The sequence below is a fragment of the Chelonia mydas genome, chromosome 11 (genome assembly GCF_015237465.2).
Source record: "Chelonia mydas isolate rCheMyd1 chromosome 11, rCheMyd1.pri.v2, whole genome shotgun sequence".
NCBI lineage: Eukaryota > Metazoa > Chordata > Testudines > Cheloniidae > Chelonia > Chelonia mydas.
The window spans coordinates 38,963,152-38,989,540 of NC_051251.2; the positions used below are offsets into that span (position 1 = coordinate 38,963,152).

General features: G+C 43.1%; 1 protein-coding gene across 1 annotated transcript in view; it reads left to right on the plus strand.

The window, feature by feature from the left end:
• Positions 1-26,389, plus strand: part of MYO3B (myosin IIIB) — a 298,357-nt gene that overhangs the window by 174,305 nt on the left and 97,663 nt on the right. Inside the window, exons 26-29 of the mRNA XM_043525586.1 lie at positions 9,171-9,282; positions 10,382-10,544; positions 11,271-11,351; positions 20,792-20,912. Of these exons, the coding sequence (XP_043381521.1) occupies positions 9,171-9,282; positions 10,382-10,544; positions 11,271-11,351; positions 20,792-20,912 (477 nt within the window). The remainder of the gene's footprint in view (positions 1-9,170; positions 9,283-10,381; positions 10,545-11,270; positions 11,352-20,791; positions 20,913-26,389) is intronic.

The window sequence follows — 26,389 nt, forward strand, 5'->3', positions numbered from 1 at the left end:
GATATACTCCCAAAGCCTTTGCAAAAGGTTTCTGGGGAGGGCAGACTTATTGCGTCCTTCATGGTAGGACACTTTACCACTCCAGGCCAGTAACATGTACTCGGGAATCATTGTACAACAAAGCATTGCAGTGTATGTTTGCTGGCGTTCAAGCAACATCCGTTCTTTATCTCTCTGTGTTATCCTCAGGAGAGTGAGATATAATCCATGGTCACCTGGTTGAAATAGGGTGCTTTTCTTCAGGGGACACTCAGAGGAGCCCATTCCTGCTGGGCTGTTTGCCTGCGGCTGAACAGAAATGTTCCCCGCTGTTAGCCACAGGGAGGGGGGAGGGTGGAGGGGGTAGCCACGCGGTGGGGGGAGGCAAAATGCGACCTTGTAACGAAAGCACATGTGCTATGTATGTAATGTTAACAGCAAGGTTTACCCTGAAAGAGTGTAGCCAGTGTTTTATAAAATGTGTCTTTTTAAATACCGCTGTCCCTTTTTTTTTCTCCACCAGCTGCATGTGTTTCAACGATCACAGGATCTTCTCCTTCCCAGAGGCTAGTGAAGATTAGAAAGAAAAAAAAACGCACTCGAGATGAAATGTTCTCCGAGCTGATGCTGTCCTCCCACACTGACAGAGCACAGACGACTGCGTGGAGGCAAATAATGTCAGACTGCAGGAAAGCATAAAATGACCGGGAGGAGAGGTGGCGGGCTGAAGAGAGTAAGTGGCGGGCTGAAGAGAGGGCTGAAGCTCGAATGTGGCGGCAGCGTGATGAGAGGAGGCAGGATTCAATGCTGAGGCTGCTGGAGGACCAAACCAGTATGCTCCAGTGTATGGTTGAGCTGCAGCAAAGGCAGCTGGAGAACAGACTGCCACTACAGCCCCTGTGTAACCAACCGCCCTCCTCCCCAAGTTCCATAGCCTCCACACCCAGACGCCCAAGAACGCGGTGGGGGGGCCTCCGGCCAACCAGCCACTCCACCACAGAGGATTGCCCAAAAAAAAGAAGGCTGTCATTCAATAAATTTTAAAGTTGTAAACTTTTAAAGTGCTGTGTGGCATTTTCCTTCCCTCCTCCACCACCCCTCCTGGGCTACCTTGGTAGTCATCCCCCTGTTTGTGTGATGAATGAATGAAGAATGCATGAATGTGAAGCAACAATGACTTTATTGCCTCTGCAGGCGGTGATCGAAGGGAGGAGGGGAGGGTGGTTAGCTTACAGGGAAGTAGAGTGAACCAAGGGGCGGGGGGTTTCATCAAGGAGAAACAAACAGAACTTTCACACCGTAGCCTGGCCAGTCACGAAACTGGTTTTCAAAGCCTCTCTGATGCGTACCGCGCCCTCCTGTGCTCTTCTAACCGCCCTGGTGTCTGGCTGCGCGTAACCAGCAGCCAGGCGATTTGCCTCAACCTCCCACCCCCCCATAAACGTCTCCCCCTTACTCTCACAGATATTGTGGAGCACACAGCAAGCAGTAATAACAGTGGGAATATTGGTTTCGCTGAGGTCTAAGCGAGTCAGTAAACTGCGCCAGCGCGCCTTTAAACGTCCAAATGCACATTCTACCACCATTCTGCACTTGCTCAGCCTGTAGTTGAACAGCTCCTGACTACTGTCCAGGATGCCTGTGTATGGCTTCATGAGCCATGGCATTAAGGGGTAGGCTGGGTCCCCAAGGATACATATAGGCATTTCAACATCCCCAACAGTTATTTTCTGGTCTGGGAATAAAGTCCCTTCTTCCAGCTTTTGAAACAGACCAGAGTTCCTGAAGATGCGAGCGTCATGTACCTTTCCCGGCCATCCCACGTTGATGTTGGTGAAACGTCCCTTGTGATCCACCAGAGCTTGCAGCACTATTGAAAAGTACCCCTTGCGGTTTATGTACTCGCCGGCTTGGTGCTCCGGTGCCAAGATAGGGATATGGGTTCCGTCTATGGCCCCACCACAGTTAGGGAATCCCATGGCAGCAAAGCCATCCACTATGACCTGCACATTTCCCAGGGTCACTACCCTTGATATCAGCAGATCTTTGATTGCGTGGGCTACTTGCATCACAGCAGCCCCAACAGTAGATTTGCCCACTCCAAATTGATTCCCAACTGACCGGTAGCTGTCTGGCGTTGCAAGCTTCCACAGGGCTATCGCCACTCGCTTCTCAACTGTGAGGGCTGCTCTCATCTTGGTATTCATGCGCTTCAGGGCAGGGGAAAGCAAGTCACAGAGTTCCATGAAAGTGCCCTTACGCATGCGAAAGTTTCGCAGCCACTGGGAATCGTCCCAGACCTGCAACACTATGCGGTCCCACCAGTCTGTGCTTGTTTCCCGAGCCCAGAATCGGCGTTCCACAGCATGAACCTGCCCCATTAGCACCATGATGCATGCATTGGCAGGGCCCATGCTTTCAGAGAAATCTGTGTCCATGTCCTGATCACTCACGTGACCGCGCTGACGTCGCCTCCTCGCCCGGTAGCGCTTTGCCAGGTTCTGGTGCTGCATATACTGCTGGATAATGCGTGTGGTGTTTAATGTGCTCCTAATTGCCAAAGTGAGCTGAGCGGACTCCATGCTTGCCTTGGTATGGCGTCCGCACAGAAAAAAGGCGCGGAATGATTGTCTGCCGTTGCTCTGACGGAGGGAGGGGCGACTGACGACACGGCTTACAGGGTTGGCTTCAGGGAGCTAAAATCCACAAAGGGGGTGGCTTTAAATCAAGGAGTAGTTCAGGCAGGAGTTCATGGAGGGTTCCAATAAGAAATGGTGCACCTAAGTTATTGTTCTTATTGGAACAAGGAGGTTAGCGTGGCCTCTGATTGATACATGGCTAGATTTAGCTCGCTGCACCTTCTCTGTGAGTGACTGCAGTGTGACCTAGAGGAATGAGTCCCCTAGACAGGGGAAGAGGCAAATGAGTACAAAACAAATCTGGTCTATTTCTTGTTTTGATCCACTCCATCTATCTTTTACATCTTTGGCTGGCAGCAGACGGTGCAGAAGGACTGCATGCCATCCACATCTCATGGCTGCTCGGCAGAAGATGGTACAGTACGACTGCTAGCCATCCTCATCTCTTGCCTGCCCGGCAGAAGATGGTACAGTACGATTGCTAGCCATCGTCATCTCTTGCCTGCCCGGCAGAAGATGGTACAGTACGATTGCTAGCAATCCGTATTGCCTGCCTGATCACCATAAGACGGTTCAATAGGACTGACTGCAGGACTAAAGAGAATGACCTGGTCAAGTCACCAAAAATTTAGTCCCTGCGCCCATGTCTGCCCAGGCGCTCCCAGCCGACGTGGCCAGGAGCACCTCGGACACGACGAGGACGGGTAACAGTCATACTGCACCGTCTGCTGCCAGAAGGCAATGGGTTGCTGCTACTGTGTAGCAATGCCGTACCACGTCTTCCAGCACCCAGGAGACATACGGTGACGGTTACCTGAGCGGGCTCCATGCTTGCGGTGGTATGGCGTCCGCACAGGTAACTCAGGAAAAAAGGCGCGAAACGATTGTCTGCCCTTGCCTTCACGGAGGGAGGGAGGGAACGGGGGCCGGACAATATGTACCCAGAACCACCCGTGACAATGTTTTAGCCCAATCAGAGTGCTCCATTGTGACTGCTCTGGACAGCACTCTCAACTCAGATGCACGATTGTTTGCCGTTGCTCTGATGCAGGGAGGGGTTACAGGGTTGACTTCACGGAGGGTTCCAATAAGAAATGGTGCACCTAAGTTATTGTTCTTATTGGAACAAGGAGGTTAGCCTGGCCTCTGATTGATACATGGCTAGATTTAGCTCGCTGCACCTTCTCTGTGAGTGACTGCAGTGTGACCTAGAGGAATGAGTCCCATAGACAGGGGAAGAGGCAAATGAGTACAAAACAAATCCGGTTTATTTCTTGTTTTGATCCACTCCATCTATCTTTTACATCTTTGGCTGGCAGCAGACAGTGCAGAAGGACATATTGCCTACCTGCTCACCATAAGATGGTTCAATAGGACTGACTGCCGGACTTAAGAGAATGACCTGGTCAAGTCACCAAAAATTTAGTTCCTGAGCCCATGTCTGCCCAGGCGCTCCCAGCCGACGTGGCCAGAAGCACCTCGGACATGACGAGAACGGCTACCAGTCATACTGTACCGTCTGCTGCCAGAAGGCAAGGGGTTGCTGCTACTGTGTAGCAATGCCATACCGCGTCTGCCAGCACCCAGGAGACATACGGTGACGGTTACCTGAGCGGGCTCCATGCTTGCGGTGGTATGGCGTCCGCACAGGTAACTCAGGAAAAAAGGCGCGAAACGATTGTCTGCCCTTGCTTTCACGGAGGGAGGGAGGGAAGGGGGGACTGACGATATGTACCCAGAACCACCCGCGACAATGTTTCAGCCCCATCAGGCATTGGGATCTCAACCCAGAATTCCAATGGGCAGCGGAGACTGCGGGAACTGTGGGATAGCTACCCACAGTGCAACGCTCCGGAAGTCGACTCTAGCCTCGGTACTGTGGAAGCACTCCGCCGAGTTAATGCACTTAATGCACTTCTGTGGGGACACACACACTCAAATATATAAAACCGATTTCTAAAAAACCGACTTCTATAAATTCGACCTTATTCCGTAGTGTAGACATACCCTTAGTCTCTAAGGTGTCACAAGTACTCCTTTTCTTTTTTACACTAAAGGAAACTTATTTAACCAGTTAGCGGAGTCCTCCATCCAGTGGCTGGACTTTGTAAGAACATTTGACAAATTTAGAAAAGCACAGGTTAAGCTAAACAAAGCTTTTAGGACACATCAAAAGACTGACTACAGATAGAACACTCTCTTTAGACAAAAATAAATTCCCAGAAGCTCTCAGTTAATAAAGCGCATAGTTTTTTACAAGATTAACATCTTCTATAAATAGCAGACAGTCAACATAGCACTCAGGAAAAGCATTTGGTACTGAAAAGTGGCATTGCTTTTACTTACAGTTCAACTATATACTGTTTTATAAGGATAGCAGCAGAAAGTAAGCCATGAACAGTTTGAAATACAAAGTTGTATAGGAAACTAAAGATGATGGTAATAAGTTTATAATGTAACTAAATTGTATGGTCAAGTCTATAAGCGAAATACCTCGAAAACCTGTAGAACCAAGAATTTTTCAGTATGTGACCCTGATGTAGCTTCTAAATTACTAGGATGCCAGCTGTAATATATTAATGTGCAGAAGATTATTAGATGTTGAAAGAATATTTGATATTAATTACAAAAAAGCCAGACGATCTGAAAACTATTCTATACTTTTATATGCCCCAGCCCACCCCACACACTAAAAATACATGGCTTACTGGGAAACTGATATGACCTTTCCAAAGAAGTATGAAAACAAACTTAAGTTATCAGTAAGCATAAATCACATGAACATCCAGTGTTATTTATGACAGAACTTATTTAACTCTACATAAATTGTATACTCTGGGCCATGTTGAAAATAGATGTTGTGGGACTGCAAACTAGCACATACCTTTTAGGAAATGTTGGGGGTGTTTTGATTGGGTTTCACCAATACAGTGCAAAAGTCCATCACCCTTCTGGGGATTGACAACATTCAGGGCCTGAGACCTGAAGAAGAGCTCTGTATAGCTTGAAAGCATGTCTCTTTTGCCAACAGAAGTCTCTCCAATATCCTGGGACCAGCCAGGCTACAACACTGAAAACAAATTTAACCTTAGTAATAAACTAGATCCGCTCCTTTATTTTCTCCTGAATGTAGCACTGCTCTCCATAGCTGCTAAATGATATCACCCTTAAATTTCCTTCATAAGTACTTGCCTCAATAAATTATGAGATATGGTTGGTATGGAGAAATTCACTGCGTTAAAAAAGTACTTTAATAATACATAATCTGCCACCATTCATTACACAGTGTGTACCATGTCTTCAATCGTGATACATCAGCATAGTTCCTCAGTGTGTCTGGTCCAGTATTGGCTACAATGCTTTAGTCATTGGTTTGGTACCCTTTGATCTTAATTGATAATTTTAGTGGTTCTTTCTTCTTTCTTGTGACAATTGGTGCTGCTTTCTAGAGATTAACTGAAGCTAATATTTGAAAATCATATTCTCCTGTTAAAAAGTGTTGCCATTATATTCGATCCTCCATAATAACTATCCATGTTTTCTTTCGTATGAGTTAGACTGTGCTCTGTCTTTACATGGCTGCATGTCTCAGGCTCTTGTTGGTTCCCCTTCCTTGGATCTGAAGGGGGCACCTGGTTGCTGTTCATTATTTTATATGTCGGGGAACAGTTAGTTAGGCCTATCACCCCTCCTTCAATCACAGTCTAAAAAATGAGCTCCTACACAGATGTCACTTAAGGACTAACAGCCAAGTAGTTTAAATGTGGTAGAGGTGACAGTTCTGGAGCTGTCACAGCTTAAAGAAGTGCAATTGTAAAATAATTTTAATTTGTAAACTAATGGAAGTGCATAATATCAGTTATTTAATTAATACAGTACTTTATAGCCAGAGCTATTTGAATAGTGCAAAAACAGAGTCCGGAAACATTGGTTCATTCATAATCTGAATGCCTGTTCAATATGAACACTTTCATATCCCTTTTTCATCAGCTATTTGCACAGTGTTTGTTCACATAATTGTTGGTGACTGTTCTTTGTATGAAAATCTTGCATGTGAAGGACACCTGAGCAAAACAAAATAATTTATTTTTCCCTATGAGCCTGGTTCAAAGCCCACTGTAGTCAGTGGGAATGCTTCCAATTAAAAACATCACATGATCTCCCATCAGCTAGCACCTCTACCACCAATGAATCCATAGCAATGAGATAGGCAGGGCTTACTGGTTTTAATTTTGCATGAACACACCCCTTTGCCAGAGATAGGGAGCACGGGTGGTCTCTTAGAATGTCCAAGATTCCCATTTTCTGTAAGTGAAGATTGAAACAAGAGTCATTTTTATTGTAAATCTTTAAATTCTTGCCACACTGGCAGACTCTCAGCCTCGATAATCAGTGTATGTCACTAATACAGACAGCAGTAAACACTGTATTACTAACCCTGCTAATGCTGGCTTTTATCGCCAGTGGCTCAGAATCTGTGGTCTCATTGTTAGGTATATTGATCACTGGGAGACCTCCCCCTGCAATGCTCCATTTATGGAGGGCAGTCCTATCATGAATGCAAACTTGGGGCCCTAGTGTGAGCTCAGGCTGCCCAATGAGCACTATGGCTGCTGATGCTTCTTTGAGAAAAATAGTCAAATACCAATAGCAAACACGCTCAGTGCCACTGGGGATGAAATAATCCTTTCTGTTACTTCTGATGTAAGAAAATGAACATCTCATTAGATAACAAGTTAACATGGCTTCACTGTATTTCTTCCTCTCTGGTGCTGGTATTTGACTTTGTTCCTGCTGGAGACAAGTGGAATCAGCTCATTGACTAGTTGGCAGCACCCGACTGTTAAAAGGAACTTGGAGGGTTTTAATTTACATGTAAATATGCAGGGTGGGCCAGACTGACTGCTGAGTGTACACAGACTTTTACTCCAGAAATTTAAAGGCACAAAGAGTGGTCACTGGATGAAATCTTGGCCCTCTGGAGGTTAAAGGCAAAACTCACGTTGACTTTACTGGAGCCAGAATGTCATCTCTCTGTTAGTGTGACACCAGTTCCAGATTAGCACCTTTCTCTTATGCTTCTTCTTTCCAGAAGCCATAATCACTTCCTGTGGGACCAGAGATAAGTATGAAGCTGAATATGGTCCCATAACTGGTAGTGATAAAGTCTGATTTTGAATTCAGACATTGTTTGCTGATTTAGGCTTGTTTCCGCCCTATTAAAAAAGGTGTTTGCTCAACTGACAGTTAAGAAGTACTAATATCTAAAATGTTGCAGAGTCAAATTCACCACTAGGGTAAACTAGCACAGCTCCAATGGACTCTGGTGGAGCTGAACCAATTTACACCAACAGAGAATGTGGCCCTTCATTTTTAAAAAGATGGCATTGCTTTTAGACATAATTTTATCTACATACAAAAAACAGAGGTACAAGCACAGGAGAATAGGATGGAGTGTAACAATAAGACTGATCTTCTAATCCTGTTAAATACTGGCGTATGATGATGTGTGTTTATTTGTATTTATTTTAACGCTTTGTAACAAGTGGCAGACCATTGCCCTTGAGGCTTTCATAATGATTAAAAATGCATAATATCAATAAAAATGAGTGTGTGTGCGTGTATGTGTGTGTGTGTGTATATATATATATATATATACACACACACACACATATATATACACAGAGAGAGAGAGAAACTCCTCACGCAATCCTAACTAATAATTACTAGCTAGTTAGCAGCAGTAGTAGCAGCAGCAAAGCATCTCCTTAGTGCTCACCTCCCCACACTTTTCCCAAATACCTGAAAAAAGGGCTTTGCAGGGTGGCCAGAAGGCTAGCAAGTGCCAAAGAAAAAGAGACTCCAAGGAAAATACTCTGCGAGCAGCCCTCTTCCATTTAAACTGTCTTTGGGTTTAGCTTGAGCACTTCTGCTTTAGCTTGAGCACTTCTGCTGTCTCACTGAGTGTGAATGCAATGGTGTCACATAGGGAAAGAGGAGTGCTTTCTTTCTCCCACTTCTCAGGACATTTAGAGCTACATCTTAACTTGAGTGGCACATTTGTAGATTTCCGGGGGAGATGTGTTTTTTAATTTTCTCATTCCTTTTCATTGTTTTGCTTTCTGCCACCTCCCCAACCTCTCACTGGCATAGTTCTATTCCCAAGCAAAACTTAGTGCAGCCTCTACGCTGTTCTAAATGGCACTGCCTCATAAAATCTCCTTATGGGCCATGACACTAGCAGGGATTGCTAGAGTGCAGTATACTCGAGCCACAGCCCCTTCCTCGTGTACCCAAGGATAGAATAGGTGGCGGCAGTATTGGTTCAAAGATTCCCCTTTGCCGGGTGTATCCTCAGCTGCCCATTTAGGATTTTAATCCCCTTTTTCCACCGTATTAGTGGAAAGGGGTCTCGGGACTTAGTAGGGCTGAGGATCTTGCCTACAATACTCAAAGTACTTCTTTGGCGGGAGTGTCATAATTTCCTGTTGCAATCCTAGTGTGTTTATGTAGCAATTAACTTGCTCTTTCTTTGTTCTTTGGGGTTTGTAGGTATTATTACCTGGCTTTCAAGGCACATCAGACCCCTCTTGGTACCAGAGAAAGCTGTATTGCTATTTTGGAGAAATCGAAACTAGACAATTGGGTTCTTGGGAAAACAAAGGTAGGGCATGTTTCTGGTTTTCTCCAGGGGTGTCCTCTCTGCAGCGAGGCATGTCAAATGAGTGGTTTAATGAAGCTGTGGCTCATTCTTCCCTGTGTGGATGTGATGGGAAAGGGAGAGGGTGCAAGGAATGTCCCCTGCTCCTGCACGCTGACTGCTGCTTCAGGCTAGTGTTGCTGCAGGTGCTAGCTTCCCTAGATTGAGGGAATGCCTTGCCCCTTTCCTGCCTAGCCTGCCTAAGGAGAGATGCACATAGAACCCTCTCCAAAGGTGGCATAGTACCCGCACCACCCCTGGGTGCACCTGAGGTACGGTGCCTCCGGTAGTGCCTGCTGGTGTGGGGCTCCTCCACAATCCTCCCTACTGTAGGTTGTGGCTTAATGCCACCATTTAGCCTTTGCTATCTGTGAACCACTTTAGGCCAGTATCGGTTTGCAGAAGTGGTCCAGCCTTTCAGATGAGATGCTTTGGGCTATTTTAGTAGCAGCCTTTGTTCATAGTTTAAAATGGTGTGACTGATTTTGCAAAATACGGGGCCAAATCCTGAAATTGCTTACTCATTCCTTAGAAGTAAGCCAAAGGGAGTTTCCTGAATAGGGGCTCTTAGGATTTGGCCCCTGAACTAGGATACAATTCTGTATTTATAAACTCACCCCTCTCCCCTCTTATCATTATCATGAGGAATGCTTTGTGCTAATGTTTATCCTAAGGACTCCCACCGGATTTCCAGTGTAATGCCACATTAATGAAAGAGACCATTATTGAAAATGTTACCACAAATCAGCTGTAGCTTGAAAAGCTATATTTAAACATTGCTGATACAGAAATGCAGCATTCTGACCAAGCTGTCACCAGTGATTTACTTGGGGGTAACAGGGATAATTGTGTGACTTGCATTGTAATGGGTGATTGTAATTGGTGCAATAAACTAAAAACATATATTCTACCACATGGTTTCTGAAATTCTAGCTATAAGAGTTAGCAGCTTTTTCTAGCAATGATGCTGTAATGTAGATTGAAATAATACTAATGAGGAGGCAGTATAAAAGATTTTATTCTGCTGCTTACATGTAATGCTGAACCTGTTGTTCCATTTCAGGTGTTTCTAAAGTATTACCACATAGAGCAGTTAAATTTGCTCCTGCGAGAAGTTATAGACAGGGTGGTGGTAATGCAGGCCTATACCAAGGGGTGGCTTGGAGCTAGGAGATATAAGAGAATCAAAGAGAGAAGAGAAAATAGTGCCGTCGCCATTCAGTCAGGTAAACATTCATATTCCTTATTTCATGCACAATCTTGGCATTTTAAATTGCCTGCAAATTATCTATTCATTTTCTCAATGGTTTGCTGTGAAATCAAAATAATATGTGGTGCTTTCCCCCTCCAGCTAACTGATACCAACATTACAGATTAATTTCTAAGTTATCAGTTTAGTAATCACTAATGTCTTTGTTTAAATGTTTTATTATTATAGACTATGCCTGTAACAAAGGAAGAGTGTTCAGTGTCTCTCCACTAATGTGCAGCACACAGAAGAGATGCAATAGCTACAGTCTCCTTTTTGCATGTACCTCTGCATTCCAAATAACATAAATACTGCCATGGGCTGGGAAGATTGATTATTAGTAGTTTATCATGCTTCACTCTGTTGATGTATTTTTTGGGAGGTGCGGTGTTAGAGGGATGCAGTTGTTTGCATTGAACTTTGACTTCCAATGATTCTGCACCTCAGTCTTTGCTTGACTTTGTGACATCAGAGAGCACATGTAGACAATTAAAATTTGGAAGACTGGAGATGTGTTTGAAGTTGTGGAGATGCTTAGACTCCAGTCTTGAGCCCAGAGTTCAACTGGTGGGTGGGTGAGGAAGAGGTAGTGGGAGGGGGTGGTTATGGCAGGGAGGATGAAAGATTAGGCACATCTCTGACTCTATAACACTTCCTTAAAGAACTGTACCGTAATTCCCAACACATGGGTTTGTATTTTTAGCCTGGAGAGGATATGAAACTCGCAGGAAGTACAAGGAAATAAGGAACAGAAGAACTGATGCTGCTATACATATTCAAGCAGGTAATTAAAACATTATTTCCACAGACTATTTTGCTATGGATAGCTTTATGTCAGTATTTATAGCTGAGAGAAATGTAAACAGCTCAAACAAAAGCAATCAGAAAGTACTGCTTCTGATCATGTGTTCTTCAATATCAAATGTCACCAGTGACAGGACTTTGGAGCTTTTATGGTAAGTACATTTTTGAAAGCAAAACATGCTGATTAAAAGCCATTGAATGAATTCTCAGGGATCCATCTGGGCTCAGAGAATCAATGTGTATTAACCATGTGTAGAGTTGGTGTGAAGCACTAGAATCGTTTTGCTTAAAGTGTGGATGATAGCCACTGGACATGCCATTTCTCTGGCTTTGTGGTTATCCCTAATATTGGCAGATTGCCAGGTTTTATTCTTAATTGCTGTGGATTTTCCCAGCATGGGCCAAGCCTCTGATTCCCTGCCAGGCTTCAATGCAGGCATATCAATATGAATTTGAATAAACTGGAAAGAGATTATTGAAGGAACAGGCCTGCGGGGTGGTGCAGGTCTCTGGTAAAGAGCAAGAGATCATAGGGCACTGAAACTATAAGATCCAACCTACTGAAGTCAGTAGCAGAGAGGCTATAGTTTCAAATGCAGCCAACATGAAGCAAACTAGGTATGATGTACCACACCTGTGTATGCCATTGTTCCCTACTACCAAGGGAGAAGTAGTTCTGTAACAGATCTAAAAAGAGCCATAGCAGATGTACCAACAGAGAAACCTGTGCTCCACATTTCAGTCCAGTCATTGCTTTTACTATAATTATGTGATTTCTGTTACCTCTGAGTTCTGTTTTTCTCAGATGATAGTTAAACTGAAAGAAAAGATCTTCTGCTGAATGTTCTCTCACTTCTGAACATAAAACCAAAATGTTATTGACAAGCCATTTTCATTATAAATCCAACAACTTCCTTCCTGTCCCCAACCCTGTTCCTTGAGAGTCAGCATCACTATGACTTTAAAAGGAAGGCAAAATAATACAATTCTGGCTGTAGTATTAGAAAGGCAATTAGAAAGTTTCTTTTAGGGCAAGGCTCTTTATACATATTATTCTGTATGTTCATAAAATACCATGTGCCTTGCTCTAGGGCTATATGCTGTATGTTCAATGAAATTGGGAGCTATTGAACGGGAAGGTTTTTCCAAGTTACAGCAAACACCAAGTGACTGGATAATCATATGCTCTACTTGCTCCCCACCCCTGTGCTGTTATCGTCCATTGTTCTCGTTTTAACACAGAGTACCAGTTCTTCATACAGGGAATCCATCTTTAGATGTATTGTAAAGCACTGACTCTTGACAGTAATGCTCTTTTTGGAAATCATTATTACATTTACATTTGGATGCCTGCACTTCAATTTCCCAGCCAACCCAACAGCCCGTGCAGTACAGGGGGAAAGAGAGGCTAGGTCACAGATGACCCTTCAGTCTGCACTATTACCAGTTCTTAAAGTAGTCATTTGGCACAGCACATAGGAAGGCAGTGTGGTACAACACCTGGCCCTGGAGGGTGCTAGGCAGCATTTTGCCTCAGAATTCCATGTAGAGGTCCTGGGCATGCAGAATATGTATGCCCATTGCTAAACCATTGATCATTGTGTTGATCAGATTGGATGGATGTGCATTAGGACTACAGAGTTCAGAGTGACACAGCGCACCTTCGTGTTAATCATGCTTTACAGCTATTCCCATCTTTGGTACAGCTTTAGAATTTATGGTGCATAATCATTTATTTCAGAAAATCAGACTTCAGTGTGTGTGACTCTCTGCCTTAGGAAATCTATATCTAGGACTCTCTAATTGAAACTTCTTTCTAAACATTTTGTTTATCTCTGCAGATTAGTCTTTCTGTGTTTCAAGGCTGAGCAAATAATTGCAAAGTGTGACGATTATCTGGGTTTTAAAATAGACTGTCTATTACTATTGTTACTCCCATGCCACCATAAAAGTATGTGGTGCTGAACAGGCAAATAGACATAATCTCCACACTGAAGAGCTTACAATGTAAGTACAGATAAAGGACAGCATTTCAAGAAAAAGAAATGTGGTCATTTTAACATTATTTTAAAGAATGAGCAATTTAGATCACAGAGATACAGTACTTGCGTTTGCTGGTCAGGCATTTGTAAAACCACATAATTAAAGTATATATACCAAAATAAAACAGTCCTTGAAATTTTGGAAGCATTTGGCTTACATGTTTCTACAGAACAGCACATATTGAAATTTGTTTTCCTTTCATCTCCTTCCCAATAAAAGCAGCAGTGCAGCTTATCCCTTTAGCTTCCTCAGAACTTCCTTTCAGAATTCCCGATCTATTACAGCACATTCACATACCAGAAACAAGATGCCTTTTCATGCTGTCAACCTTTTTCATCTGAAATGTAAATTAATTCTTGCTGGTACGCTTTGACAGAGATCAAAGTAGGGGTATTAACCTTATTGGGCCTTCTCTTCATTGGAATCAGTTCCAAAGACTGCAAGGGTGGTGTTAGGAAGCCAGTCTTCACTGTTATCTATGGCCCTGCTCCAGGCAGTCCTCTGTCTACAAGTCAACATTTCAAAGGCAGTGATTTCTTTTGTAAATGACCTTATCATTAGTTTAAACTGTGTGAAAAATGATTTGCCTGAATAATTCTCGCAGGATTATCCTGCTCATTTTAATTGTGGGGGGACTTCATTCAGATTCCAGGATATTGTTTAAGTGGTTTTGACAGCAAGTGAGCACAGCCTGATAGAAAGGAGGAACACAGCTTCTGATTGAAAACCTCTTGACTTGTTCAGATTGTTCATTTCTTGAAGTCAGTCTTTGAGGTAGGCTACATTTGCATTTTAAAAATAAACAGATGCCTTTCAAATACATGAGCTGTTGGTCTGGAGATCTCAGTGGGCCCAACCAGTTCACTATCCATTGATGGAAATGTTGGAAGAAAAAACAAATTTTTAAAAAACCCAAGTATATATGAAGATACATTTCCTATGTGTATAATATTACACCAAAACTAAGTCATTATTTGGGGGTGGAAAAAACCCCTTGCTAATAGGTAAAATGTTTATGAATTTCAGCAGTTCAGTACATCTACAACAGTGGTTCACACAATGTGAGCTACATCAGTGTATTTACACTGGTGGCTAAAATCCCCAGTGTAGGCAAAACCTTACCCACCTAACTGTGTCTCAGTTTCCCAATCAGTAAAACATGGATGGATAATAACAATTTTCTACCTCACAGAGAAGGCAAACATATTGTGAAAGAATTGAGTTGCTCAAACAAAAATGAAGTATTGTTATTTCTTTGTGCTGTGGTTTGTATTGCTTTGTTTAAAGCCTAGAACAAGGAAAAAATCACTTTGTTGAAATAATTTTAACATTACATTGACCCAGATTCACAGCTGGTGTAAATCAATGGATTGCCATTGTTTGATTTCAGTGGAACGATGCTGATTTACACCAGCTTTGGATCTGTAGCTATATTTGTATCACCATGTTTTATTAATTAGAATTAAAACCAAGTAAATTCAATTATAATGGTAATTTTGTTTGTTTTTACTCCATTCCCAGTCACCATAGCGTGGATTTCCATGTCAAGTGACAGCTCTCTCCAAAGACTAGAGTGGATTTTAATCTCTGTTTCATTTGTGAGCAGACACTGCCAAAATGCCAAATGAGTGGTGCATGCAGTTCACTTAGATCTGAGGTGACATCACTGAACTCATGTTAATTAAGGCCTCTTTAGCCATCTGGAATACGCTGTGCAACTCTAGTCAGGATTGAGTTTAAACTCTGCTTCCAGAGGTGAAAGGCAAATGATTAATCCACTGAGCCACCATCCCCTCCTCCGACACACACTCATGCACTCACCATATGCCACATTTTACTGTGGAATTCTTTACTGAGAACTCAAGAACTCAGGATTCAAGTTCTTTTTTGTGATGCTCAGGAGGAAAGAGAAATGAGACAATCCCTTTATGAACTAGTTCTGTCTTGTAACTTTTTACCATGTGATGTTGCTCTACAACTATTTCACAGTCTTAACTAACAACCTTCTAAGAACAAAATTTTGGGACTGGGGAGAACTACATATGATTTACATTAAGTTAATATGTATGTAAAATGTATATGGCTAGGATTTTCAAAAGTGCTCAGGAATCACACCCTCAGCTCCAAATGTAGACATACACTATGAGGCATCTACATTTCCATTAGATTTGTACTTCCTGGTTTTGACTGTAAACGGAAAAGCACTGAAAGCTAACTGGACAGGCAGCCTATTCCTGCATTATTTCATGACTCAGCTGGAGCCAGGAAAGGACAGAACTCCTTGGCGAACCTATTCCTACTTGGTCCAGCCTGATTTCTAGACTTAAGAGGTTCAGATTAGCAGCCACAATTTTGGGTGCTGTCACAGGCTTTTGCACTCCAGATTTTACCATAGTGGCCAGTAATCTAAAACACTTTGTTTAGACAATAATACCCAGCAGCATCATAAGCCCTGTTTGCAACCCTGGAAAAAAGGTGCTAATACTTACTAGTACACTTACGGCTCTGTTCTCCCCTTTATGAGAGAACACATGCTAGGAAAAGAAATTCCACAAGTTGAAACTCAGTTTTCTATTCATTCTTCCACTGACGGAATGGCGGCAGGGGGGGGAGAGAAGTGTTTTGCATCCTAAGGTTTGTAAACCTGCAAACCTCCTGAGATCCACAGGAGACAATGGGCATCTCTGGATAACTAGGCTGGCATAAAAGTTGTGTAAAAAAGTGGAGGATCATAGTGTCCAAACCCTCTCAAACTTTGGCACTTAAACACTGGAAGTGCTTATTTGAGAAGACAAATGAGGAAGTCGGAGGTCTTACTTGGGAACCCAAGTTTGAAAACTGGGCCTATAAAGTACCACGATATTATGGTATTGTCCCTTCAACAAGTGACTAGTTTGCATTTCCAAGGGCACAGTAATTCTTGTTTGTTACTGTAAATGGGATTAGGATTTGAAAGTGTCTGTCTATGTAAGTAGCTGTTTTACCTGCTCTTTTATGGTTAGGAATGAAGAGAGAGAGAGAGATGTTTCTTGAGAAGGATGAATCCTCTCTTGCTGCTTTAAAATGTTTCAGTACCTCCTGCCTATATGTTTTATGCATCAATCTATGATTGTCCTGATTGCTCTCTACATTGTGCTCAACAGCCCATTGTAGCATGACATGCTCTATGCCAGTGTTTCCCAAATTTGGGATGCCGCTTGTGCAGGGAAAGCCCCTGGCGGGCCCAGCCGGTTTGTTTATCTGCCGCATCCGCAAGTTCAGCCAATCGCGGCTCCCACTGGCCGTGGTTTGCTGTGCCCGGCCAATCGGAGCTGCGGGAAGTGGTGCAGGCTGAGGGATGTACTGGCCGCTGCTTCCCGCAGCCCCCATTGGCTGGCCACAGCGAACCGTGGCCAGTGGGAGCCCCGATCGGCCGAACCTGTGGACGTGGCAGGTAAACAAACCGGCCGGGCCCGCCAGGGGCTTTCCCTGCACAAGCAGCGTCCCAAGTTTGGGAAACACTGCTCTATGCGAATCAGCAGGAAAATGCCTGGACGTTTTGCTGACCAAAATTGAACAACTTTGTGTGTAATCTATATGGCTCAGTAAATTCTTTGTGAATAAAGGTCTTTAACAGCAAAGCATCAAGTCCGAGTCCTGAAGGTAAAAATAATTGCAACTTGCTACCCGCTGAACCTGAGGGAAAACTCATTTTGTATGAGCATCAGTATCCAAAGTGCATGGCACATATAATATTTAACACCAAATGACTATTAATATGAGTGATAATGTGCAGTTCACATCCCATTTTGCTCCAAGCTCAAATCCTGTTGTCATTAGCCGTGTAAGGATCAGGACTGAATATACTGTTGCTATGAAGTTTGCGGTAGAGATACATAAGGTGAAAATAAAGTGACAGCTGGTAATCATTCTTCTTCAGTGATGTGATGATTGTTCATGGGGCATTAGCAACATGCATCTACTAATTTCACACTCTTTGAGCCAAGTGCTTAGTGTCAAAACCAGCCATAGTCAGTAATGCAAATTGCTGTGATGGAGCAGCTTCCTGACCTCTCAGCCTCCCGCAGTAGAATGCCCTGTGTGTATGTTGCTTTGGAAACATTATGGATCCATTTCAAAAATGCTGAAGCGAAACACTCTTCTGAATGTTGAATGAAACCTTTAGGAAACATGCTGGTCTGCCGTGCTATTGAGGTTATCCCATGAGTCAAAGGAGAATCAGGAATTGCACACCTGTTACCTTGCAGAACCTAAGCATTCTAGGAAACCTGCCTTTGATAGAGTTTAATCAAAGACGAGCTAAGTTCTAAAATATTTATGAAAACAAAGGAATACAGTGGAACCTATTACAGTGAAATCAGATATAGTCAAGCTCCATTTAGTTAGTGAATGAAGGACAATCCTGAATTGTTTCATTGCATTAAAAAAAAAATTGAAGAGCAGTCCAGTGTATCCACAGGGTAGAAAGTGCCATTGTAAGAAATGTGACACTCCGTTTTTTAAAATAGTAGTAATGAGGAAAAAAAAGTCTAAAGGTTCAGACTTAAGAAAAGGTGAAAAACAAGCCTGCTGATGCTATCATCATTTTATTATTTAAGTTTATTTTCAGTGCTCCTTTTTATTTAAACTTGTCCATAGACTGACCAGTATTTGGCACGTTTCAGCTCTGTAGAGATAGCTGCTGCTGGCCAGTTGTCTTTGCAGCCAACATCAGAGTAGGCTTCTTGTCTGGTCAGTAGGGGATAGTTAAGGATTGGAAGGCTGATCACATGAGGCAGCTGAATGTTTGCCTCCTCTCTGCCTGGTAGGCAGACTTTTCCAGTCTTCTTATTAAGGAAGGAAAGTGCTTCAGTCTTATGATACCTGAATGCTGTATTTACAGCACCTCAGCAGGCCCAACTTCTATCATTCTTTCTGCAAAAGAATGGTTATTTATTTCAGTGGAAATGAAGTGAAAGATAATGACATCTCACTAAAAAGCATTTTTTGCTGCTTCTAACACTGGCAATTCTGAAAACTCCCAAAGGCACTGAAATATTTAGGTTATTATGATGCACTGCATACCACAACTCAGGCAGTTCAGGTGGCTTTCATTTTCGTGCATTGCACAGAAAAATGTAACCACATAGATTTTTCTTGAGAAACACTGGTTGAAGAGAAGGTAGTTAATGCTATCCTGTGATTAAACTAGACAGGAAGGGGATTCGTTACAGTTCTCCCTAAGGAAACCCTTAAAAAGAGATTATGGTGACTATTTTTCTGTTTTCTTTAACACACTCTTATTAATATGCAACAGAACATCAGTGTGGGCTGCTTTTAAAAGAGTAGTTAAACACTGAAAGATGAGACTCCATGAATAATCCCAAAATGTGAGGATTTTAAGGTGTAAACTGTACAGGGTAGGGACTTCCTTTGCGTGGACAGTGCCTAGTAGTCCTGGAATTTAAAACACCGTGGGAAAAATAAAAACAACGAGGAGATGTTGCATCTGAAGAAGTGTGGTTTTTTACCCACGAAAGCTTATGCCCCAATAAATCTGTTAGTCTTTAAGGTGCCACCGGACTCCTCGTTGTTTTTGTGGATACAGACTAACATGGCTACCCCTCTGATACTGGGGAAAATAGCTGTTTTCAACACACATTTCTGTTTTCATAGAAACCATATGCATTAGAGATGGAAATGACCTGTAGGTCTTCTCATCAGTCCTCCTATATTTAGGTTATCCAGGCCCTTCTCCATCCTGCTACATCGTTTAGCCAGTGCAGGATCAATCCCTTCAGTATATTCTCAAATTTCTTGGGCCTGATCCTGCATTGGGATCCACTGTGCCCATACAGAGTCTCACTGATGTCATTGCAACATCAGGGCATAGATTTCAACAACTCAGGTAAGTGGGGCTTTCTCCTATTCCATTGTGGAACAATTCTGCAGACTGAACCTGATGCTTAACTGCCTTTCCTAAAGCAAAGATACTTTCCTAATTGAGGCCACTGCTGGGAGATGTGTCCTCATATTCATCCCAAATTCTCCTTTGCATGTTATCATCCTATTAGTTTTTACTATACCCTGGTGGTCCATGACAAACAATCCTTTCCCTATGTTGTTTCCATGCGTCATATATTGTGCAGTAGAAGGTTATCATCATTTTTGTGTGTGTATTGTATTTAAATTCCGTTGTATGTACTTTCCTCATGTCACATACAATAGAATATCAAGGTTGGAAGGGACCTCAGGAGATCATCTAGTCCAACCCCCTGCTCAAAGCAGAACCAATCCCCAATTTTTGCCTCAGATCTGTAAATGGCCCCCTCAAGGATTGAACTCACAACTCTGGGTTTAGCAGGCCAATGCTCAAACCACTGATCTATCCCTCCCCCTCCCGACCTATCCCTCCCCCACCCCCTCCTGCCATTTAATCATTTTATTTATGTTTTAAAATAAATCAGTGTTTGATATAGATCTTAGGGGAGAGAAGGAGACCCTTGATTTTATTTTCCTTTGTGACATTAATATTTCCTTAAATTTCTTGCTTCTCAAATGCAACACTGTATTTATAAGGTCTGGTCTTACCTGTACTGTATACAGGAGTTATAATATCTTTGCTCAATGCTAGAGAGAATGAAGCCCAAATTTATACTGGATACAATTTTGAAAAGTGCTTCACTGACTCAGGTGCCAAAATCCTATAGAATTTCAGTGGGGCTTAAGCACATTTGAAAATTTTACCCACTGACTTTTTTTGTCATTCCACTGCAGTAGAAGCTTCCTATCTAATTTACTGTTTCTTACCTCCTACTTAACTTGTGTGCTTTTGCGTTGGTGGTATAACTTCAAAACATTTCTTGGCATGTAAAGATATTTGACATGATTAAGCCTAATGTATCTCAAAAATGCTCTGTTATGGTTACAACTGGTTGAAAAATAGGGGAAGAAAAAATTGTGACTTTTGTTGTGAAACCTAGACAAAAAATTAAGTAAAAATTTCAAATTGTGAAAAATGTTAATCCGTTCTAATCCTGGTAGTTGTGGGTAAAATGGAATGGCTTTTTTATTACTGTTTTAATTAATATACCATGGGCCTGATTTTCATTAAACTAAGTAATTACATTTATTCTCACTTTAAGTTTGTTTGCACTACCAGAATGGTGTAAAGTGGCCTTAGTGTAAGTGAAAATCAGGCCCTAAATATTTTTCCAGTGTTTTAAAAGTGGACCCAATTCTGCAAGGTGCTGACTGCCTTTGGCCTGCATTTATTTAAATAGGGACTGAAAGCACTCAGCTCTGAGCAGGAGGGTGCCTGTTCTGTATAAGAGAAGCTGGTAGTTCTGACTAGGACGATTGTGAAGCTTCCTCTTATTCATACTTACGTCTGTCTAGCTTTCAGAGGATACATTGTTCGAAAAAATTATTCAAGATTGAAAAGTAGCGATGGTTACCCGGCTGATACTGAGTCTGTGGACAACTGCTCTGCCCCCAGTTTTGGCTGTGAAGAACATTGGTGAGTTGAATCCTTTGGTGTCCATTATTTTCACAAAAATCATATCCCATACAACACAAGGTGAAAGGAATAGGCTCTGAAAACAAATACCCTGCTTCAGCATTCAGCCATCTCTTTGGGATCCTGTTATTCTGTAAGCAAGAAACCTGTAATGGGGCCAGTCCGTCCACCAGTTTAGTCATCTCAATGTTCTCTCTCTTATCAGAGTTTGATGTCTTTGTTTGTTGTATTATCTGTCCAGATTGTGGGCCTGTACATTTCTCAGCAGCACACTCAGCATCCATTGACTTCAGTGAGAGTTGAGTCTGCTCAGCATTTCACAGGACTGGACTACATACCGGTGACTAAATTTGCTAGATTGGAAGCTCCTTGAGATAGGGGCATGGTTTTCTTTTATGTCTGTAATGCTCCATGCATATCTAAGGTAGAGACCATAACAGTAAAAGGCAGGTCGGTAAGTCCCCTTCAGAGAGCCTAGGAGTACAGCAAATCTTAACCCTGGTTCCTACTCTTTGCTGAGAGAGCAGGATTTTTAACCTTTCTCACTCCAAGCTCAACCAGCTGATTCACTCCATCCAGTTGTCCTCATGTATCTTACCTTCAGCTGGAGCTGTAGGAGGCCGCTTACTCTTCTATAGCTGCCATCCATGACATTGCATTGATTATTCACTGGGGTAGGAACCCCTCTTTGACACATCTTTGTCCCTCTGGCCCAAGGAATGACAGTTCTGGGTTCTCTCTGGAATATATACTTCCCAGTTAGCGGTACAGCAAGAGCCTGCTACACCTCTTAATAGAGCTCTCTGAGAAAACTGATGACTTACTTGACTTTAAGCAGACTGCATTATTCCATGGAGTAAGATTTTAAAAAGAGGTGACCTTTGAAATCTCCAAACCCATACTTCTGATTTCTCTGCTTGTACTCATACAATTCAGTTCAGTTAAATTCAATGATAACTTAGTGATTGGTTTAGATTGAATAATTTGTACTAAATGTTACAATGTGTGTCATTAAAAGATTCTAACCAGGTACAACCACATGTATCCTCCTGGGCCATGCAAGCCCAGAATGCTACAGATGCTCTTTAGTGCAGCAATCTTATTAATGGAAGGGAAAGGTTTGGTCCAATGAACAAGGGCAAAAAGAGGAAATAAAAGCTTGTTGCAGTGCATTCAGGCAAAGGGAGAGTTCATGAAAATGAGCTCTGTACAACTTACCACCCCAACTTTGTCTGCATGCTGGTCCTCTCTCCCTGCAGAAATCCATAACTCACCATCCATAACTGCACCAGCAGGGTGCAGCTCCCTACCCTTGCAAGGTACTCCAGTGGGACTCTCTTGCCGTCATCTCAGTCATGCTGGTAGTGGCATAGTGATCCCTTCAGCTGCCCGCTGGTGGTGGTAAAAATCAGCTGTCACCATGTGTGTCATGCTGAGTACGTTTCCCAGACCCAAAGAAGACCTCGGTGTAAGCTTGAAAGCTTCTCTCTCTCACCAACAGAAGTTGGTCCAGTAAAAGATATTACCTTGCCCACCTTGCCTCTCTGATAGATAGGCCCATCCCAGGCTGACTATTTCCCCACCCTATATCAGGCTATTTTTGGAATTACTTTCTGCTTTCCAGGTAGATGTGTTTTCTTGGATTAGGTAGTATTTTTCACAGCTATATAGCCCCTCAGGCTCATGAAGCTTCAGGGACCAGCAGGCATTGAGGCAAATCTGGGCTGGATAGAACACTAAGTTGCTAATGGGAGTACATTGCCCATCCATCTCTTATGCAGGAATGTACTTGATACAGTAACGCCTCGCTTAACGTTGTAGTTATGTTCCTGAAAAATGTGACTTTCAGCTAAACGATGTGAAACAAATCCAATTTCTCCATAAGAATTAATGTAAATAGGGGGGGTTAGGGAAATTTTTTTAACCAGACAAGACTATTTTATATATACACCTCTCCCCGATATAATGCGATCCAATATAACACGAATTCGGATATAACGCAGGAAAGCATTTCCCCTCATCCCCCCTCGCTCCCAGGCTTGCGCAAGTGGCGGCAGCGCACTCAGGGGAGGAGGTGGAGGTGGAGCGGAGGCGAGCTGGAGGGGTGGAGCTGCCGGCGGGTGCTCTGCACCCACCAATTTTTCTCCATGGGTGCTCCAGCCCCGGAGTTGGCACCTATGGTGGCAGCGTGTCTGGCTCCGACACGCTGCTCAGAGTGGCATGTTAAGGGGGCCGGGCCGGGGCTGGGGGGTTGGATAAGGGGCAGAGGGTCTCGGGGGGCAGTCAGGGGACAGGGAGCAGGGGGGGTTGGATGGGTTGGGGGTTCTGAGGGGTCAGTCAGGGGGCAGGAAGTAGGTGGGGGTCATATAGGGGGCAGGGCCCCGCGATTTGGGGAGGCACAGCCTTCCCTATCCGGCCCTCCATAGCAAGTTCAATATAACGCGGTTTCACCTATAACGCGGTAAGATTTTTTGACTCCCGAGGACCGCGTTATATCGGGGTAGAGGTGTGTGTATATATACACACAGTATAAGTTTTAAACAAACAGTTTAATACTGTACACAGCGATGATGATTGTGAAGCTTGATTGAGGTGGTGAAGTCAGAGGGTGGAAGAGGGTGGTATATTTCCCAGGGAATGCCTTGCTGCTAAATGATGAACTAGCTTTTGGCTGAGCCCTCAAGGGTTAACCCATTGTTGTTAACGTAGCCTCACACTCTACAAGGCAGCACAAAGGGAGGGGAGACAGCATGGCAGAAAGAGACACACACCCTGTGTGAGAGAGAGAGAGAGACGCACATTGATCCTTTAAGTACGCTGACCCACTCTAAGTAGATCAGCAAGTTGAGATAGCAGCTGCTGCTGCCAGGAAGCTCCTGCCATCCTGAGCCCTGTCGTGTCCCGTCCCCCCATGTAGATGGGGTAAGTGGGGTGCAGGAACAGGGGGTAAGGGGACACCCTGACATTATCTCCCTCTCTCCCCCCCCCTCCCTTGCACAGCAAGCAGGAGGCTCCCGGGAGCAGCTCCAAGGCAGAGGGCAGGAGCAGCACATGGCAGTGGGGGGAGGGACACTGAACTGCCCGCAATTGGTAGCCTGCTGGGTAGCTGCTGCACAGGGAACTTAGGGGAGCGGGGAGCTGATAGGGGGGCTGCTGGTCCACCCTGGTTCCAAACCCCCACCAACTAGCTGCAACGGGCTGCTCTTCCTGCAAGCAGTGGACAAAGCAGGCAACTGCCAAACGACATTATAAGGGAGCATTGCACAAGTTTAAACGAGCATGTTCCCTAATTGATCAGCAACTGAACAACAAAACAATGTTAACTGGGACGACTTTAAGTGAGGAGTTACTGTACACACTATGAGTCTCAATAAAATCCACACATTCTCTAATCCAAAGCCGTATTCTGTTAAAATGTCACCACTTCTGGTGATACTGGGTTTTATCCCTGAAAAATATTGAAGATTATGAGCCTGATCCTATAAATTTCTCAGCAGCACCCTCTTTCCCACCCCCACCTCCCCATTGACTTCAGTGAGACTTGGGGGTACTTACCATTTCATAAAAGGCACTCAGAATCTTGCAAGTCTGGATTCTATAATTTACCTTTCATAAATCAAGCTGCACTTCCATGTGAGGCTGTTACTGCGTGCTGGGTTTTTTTAAGCATATGGCTGTTCAATCATATAGGAAACGTAGTAAATAGGAATGTTGATGAATAATAGTTCAGATGTTTAACACAGTAGCTTGTAATATATCCCTAGAGAAGGCAGCTTCATTGTGAATTCACATACCTTTACATTCAAGTGTAGAATAATATAATTATCTTTAGGTTTCTTTTTATTTGGTGGTTGGTTGGGTTTTTTAAGATAGTAGTTTGTGAGAATGAAAAGTGAGAAACGTATTCTGTGGGTCAGAAAGCAGAATCACATCTAGGTACTCAGTTTCAGTTCATGACATCCACAGGAACACAACTGTATACAATTAAATGTGTCACAATCTGGCCTTCTTCCCGAAGAAAATTCAAAAGTTCAGCATAACTGAATGGAGAGTACATATTCTAATATTTGAGGAAATCATGGTGTTTCCAAAATGTACAAAAGAAATGGGCACATCTAGGAGAAGAGGCTTTTTAAAACTTAAATTCCTTCAAATGAATTTAGGCTATCCACTTAGCCTGTAGAACAGAGTAGAAGCAAATACAGGCTATTAAATGTTATTAAAAACACAAGATTCTTATTTCAACTAAGTACTAAATATCTCCCACATTTAGCTGCCTAATTTGAAATGAGAAGGAACTGTACTCAAATACAAAGGACCTTTTTATATGAACCTCAGTAATTGATATCACAATTGTGACTATGTTGCTAGCTTTTAACAGATAGCTTTTTACCATACACAGTAGGAGTATAAATAGCTGCATAACATTAACTTAAACATTAGTGGCATAAATGCTTCCTGTCATTTAAATGGCATGTTCTTGCATTCTGCTGTATAGAACTGAGGGGCAGCCTGTGGAACTTTCTGATTGTGAAGAATCTTAGGGTTACATTGGCTTCAATGGGAATTGCCTTGATCGGAATTTGGCAACGAAGCACATCTGTATATATCAGTTTTGCCAGCCCTTTTTCTGATATCCCCAGCAATGAGCAGGAATCCTCAACTGGTCAATTACGGCTAGAAACTGGCTCCTTTTCATGGCCTGAGCAGCACACAGGGGCCAGATCACAATCAGAATCTTGCCTATAATATCTAATTCAAAACAGAATGGGCAAAATTTACCTTGAGGAGCCTGCCTTGGCCAATGCTTAATCCCATCAAGGAAAGTGAAAAACTTTCTGAACCCTCCTCAAAACCTTCCATCTCAGAATGTATCATTCTATGAAGCCAAAGATGCTACATCTTTCCGAGCTGGTATCTGTGATGTCACAAAATGACGTATTTTGGGATATCGTCAGCTAACCAGGAAGTGCTGGATTTGATGAGGGGGGGGAGGGAATTTCTTTAGGTAGTTAGTTAAAACTTATTTCTGTTTTGAATGCTCCCCACGGGCTTCTCAGTGGGTGCTGGGAAGGTGGCGGGTGGCAGGTAAATAAAGCACTGGAATACAGGATTAACTTTATTATTATCCCTCATTATTAATACATCCTGGGGGTTGTTTTTAAACAAGTAACCTTAAAAACATACAAGATATATAAGCATAAAGAGAGGAAAGCTGCTGTCTAAAATTTGTCCCATGAGTCACCAAATAAATCCTGACCACAAGGTGACTCTGTAGCTTTGGTAGTCAGGGCTTTTGTTAAACCCTCCACAGAATTCCTGCATTTTAGGTGCTCAAATGCTCTCATTCTCCTCTGACTCTCCTTAAAAGTCTTGCAAAGCCTAGGAGCATGCTCTTCTGGATGTTACTGATTGCGATGTCTTGCGCTTCTTTTCGTGTTCTTGAGTTGCTCATTCATATCCTCAGGGATGCGCCA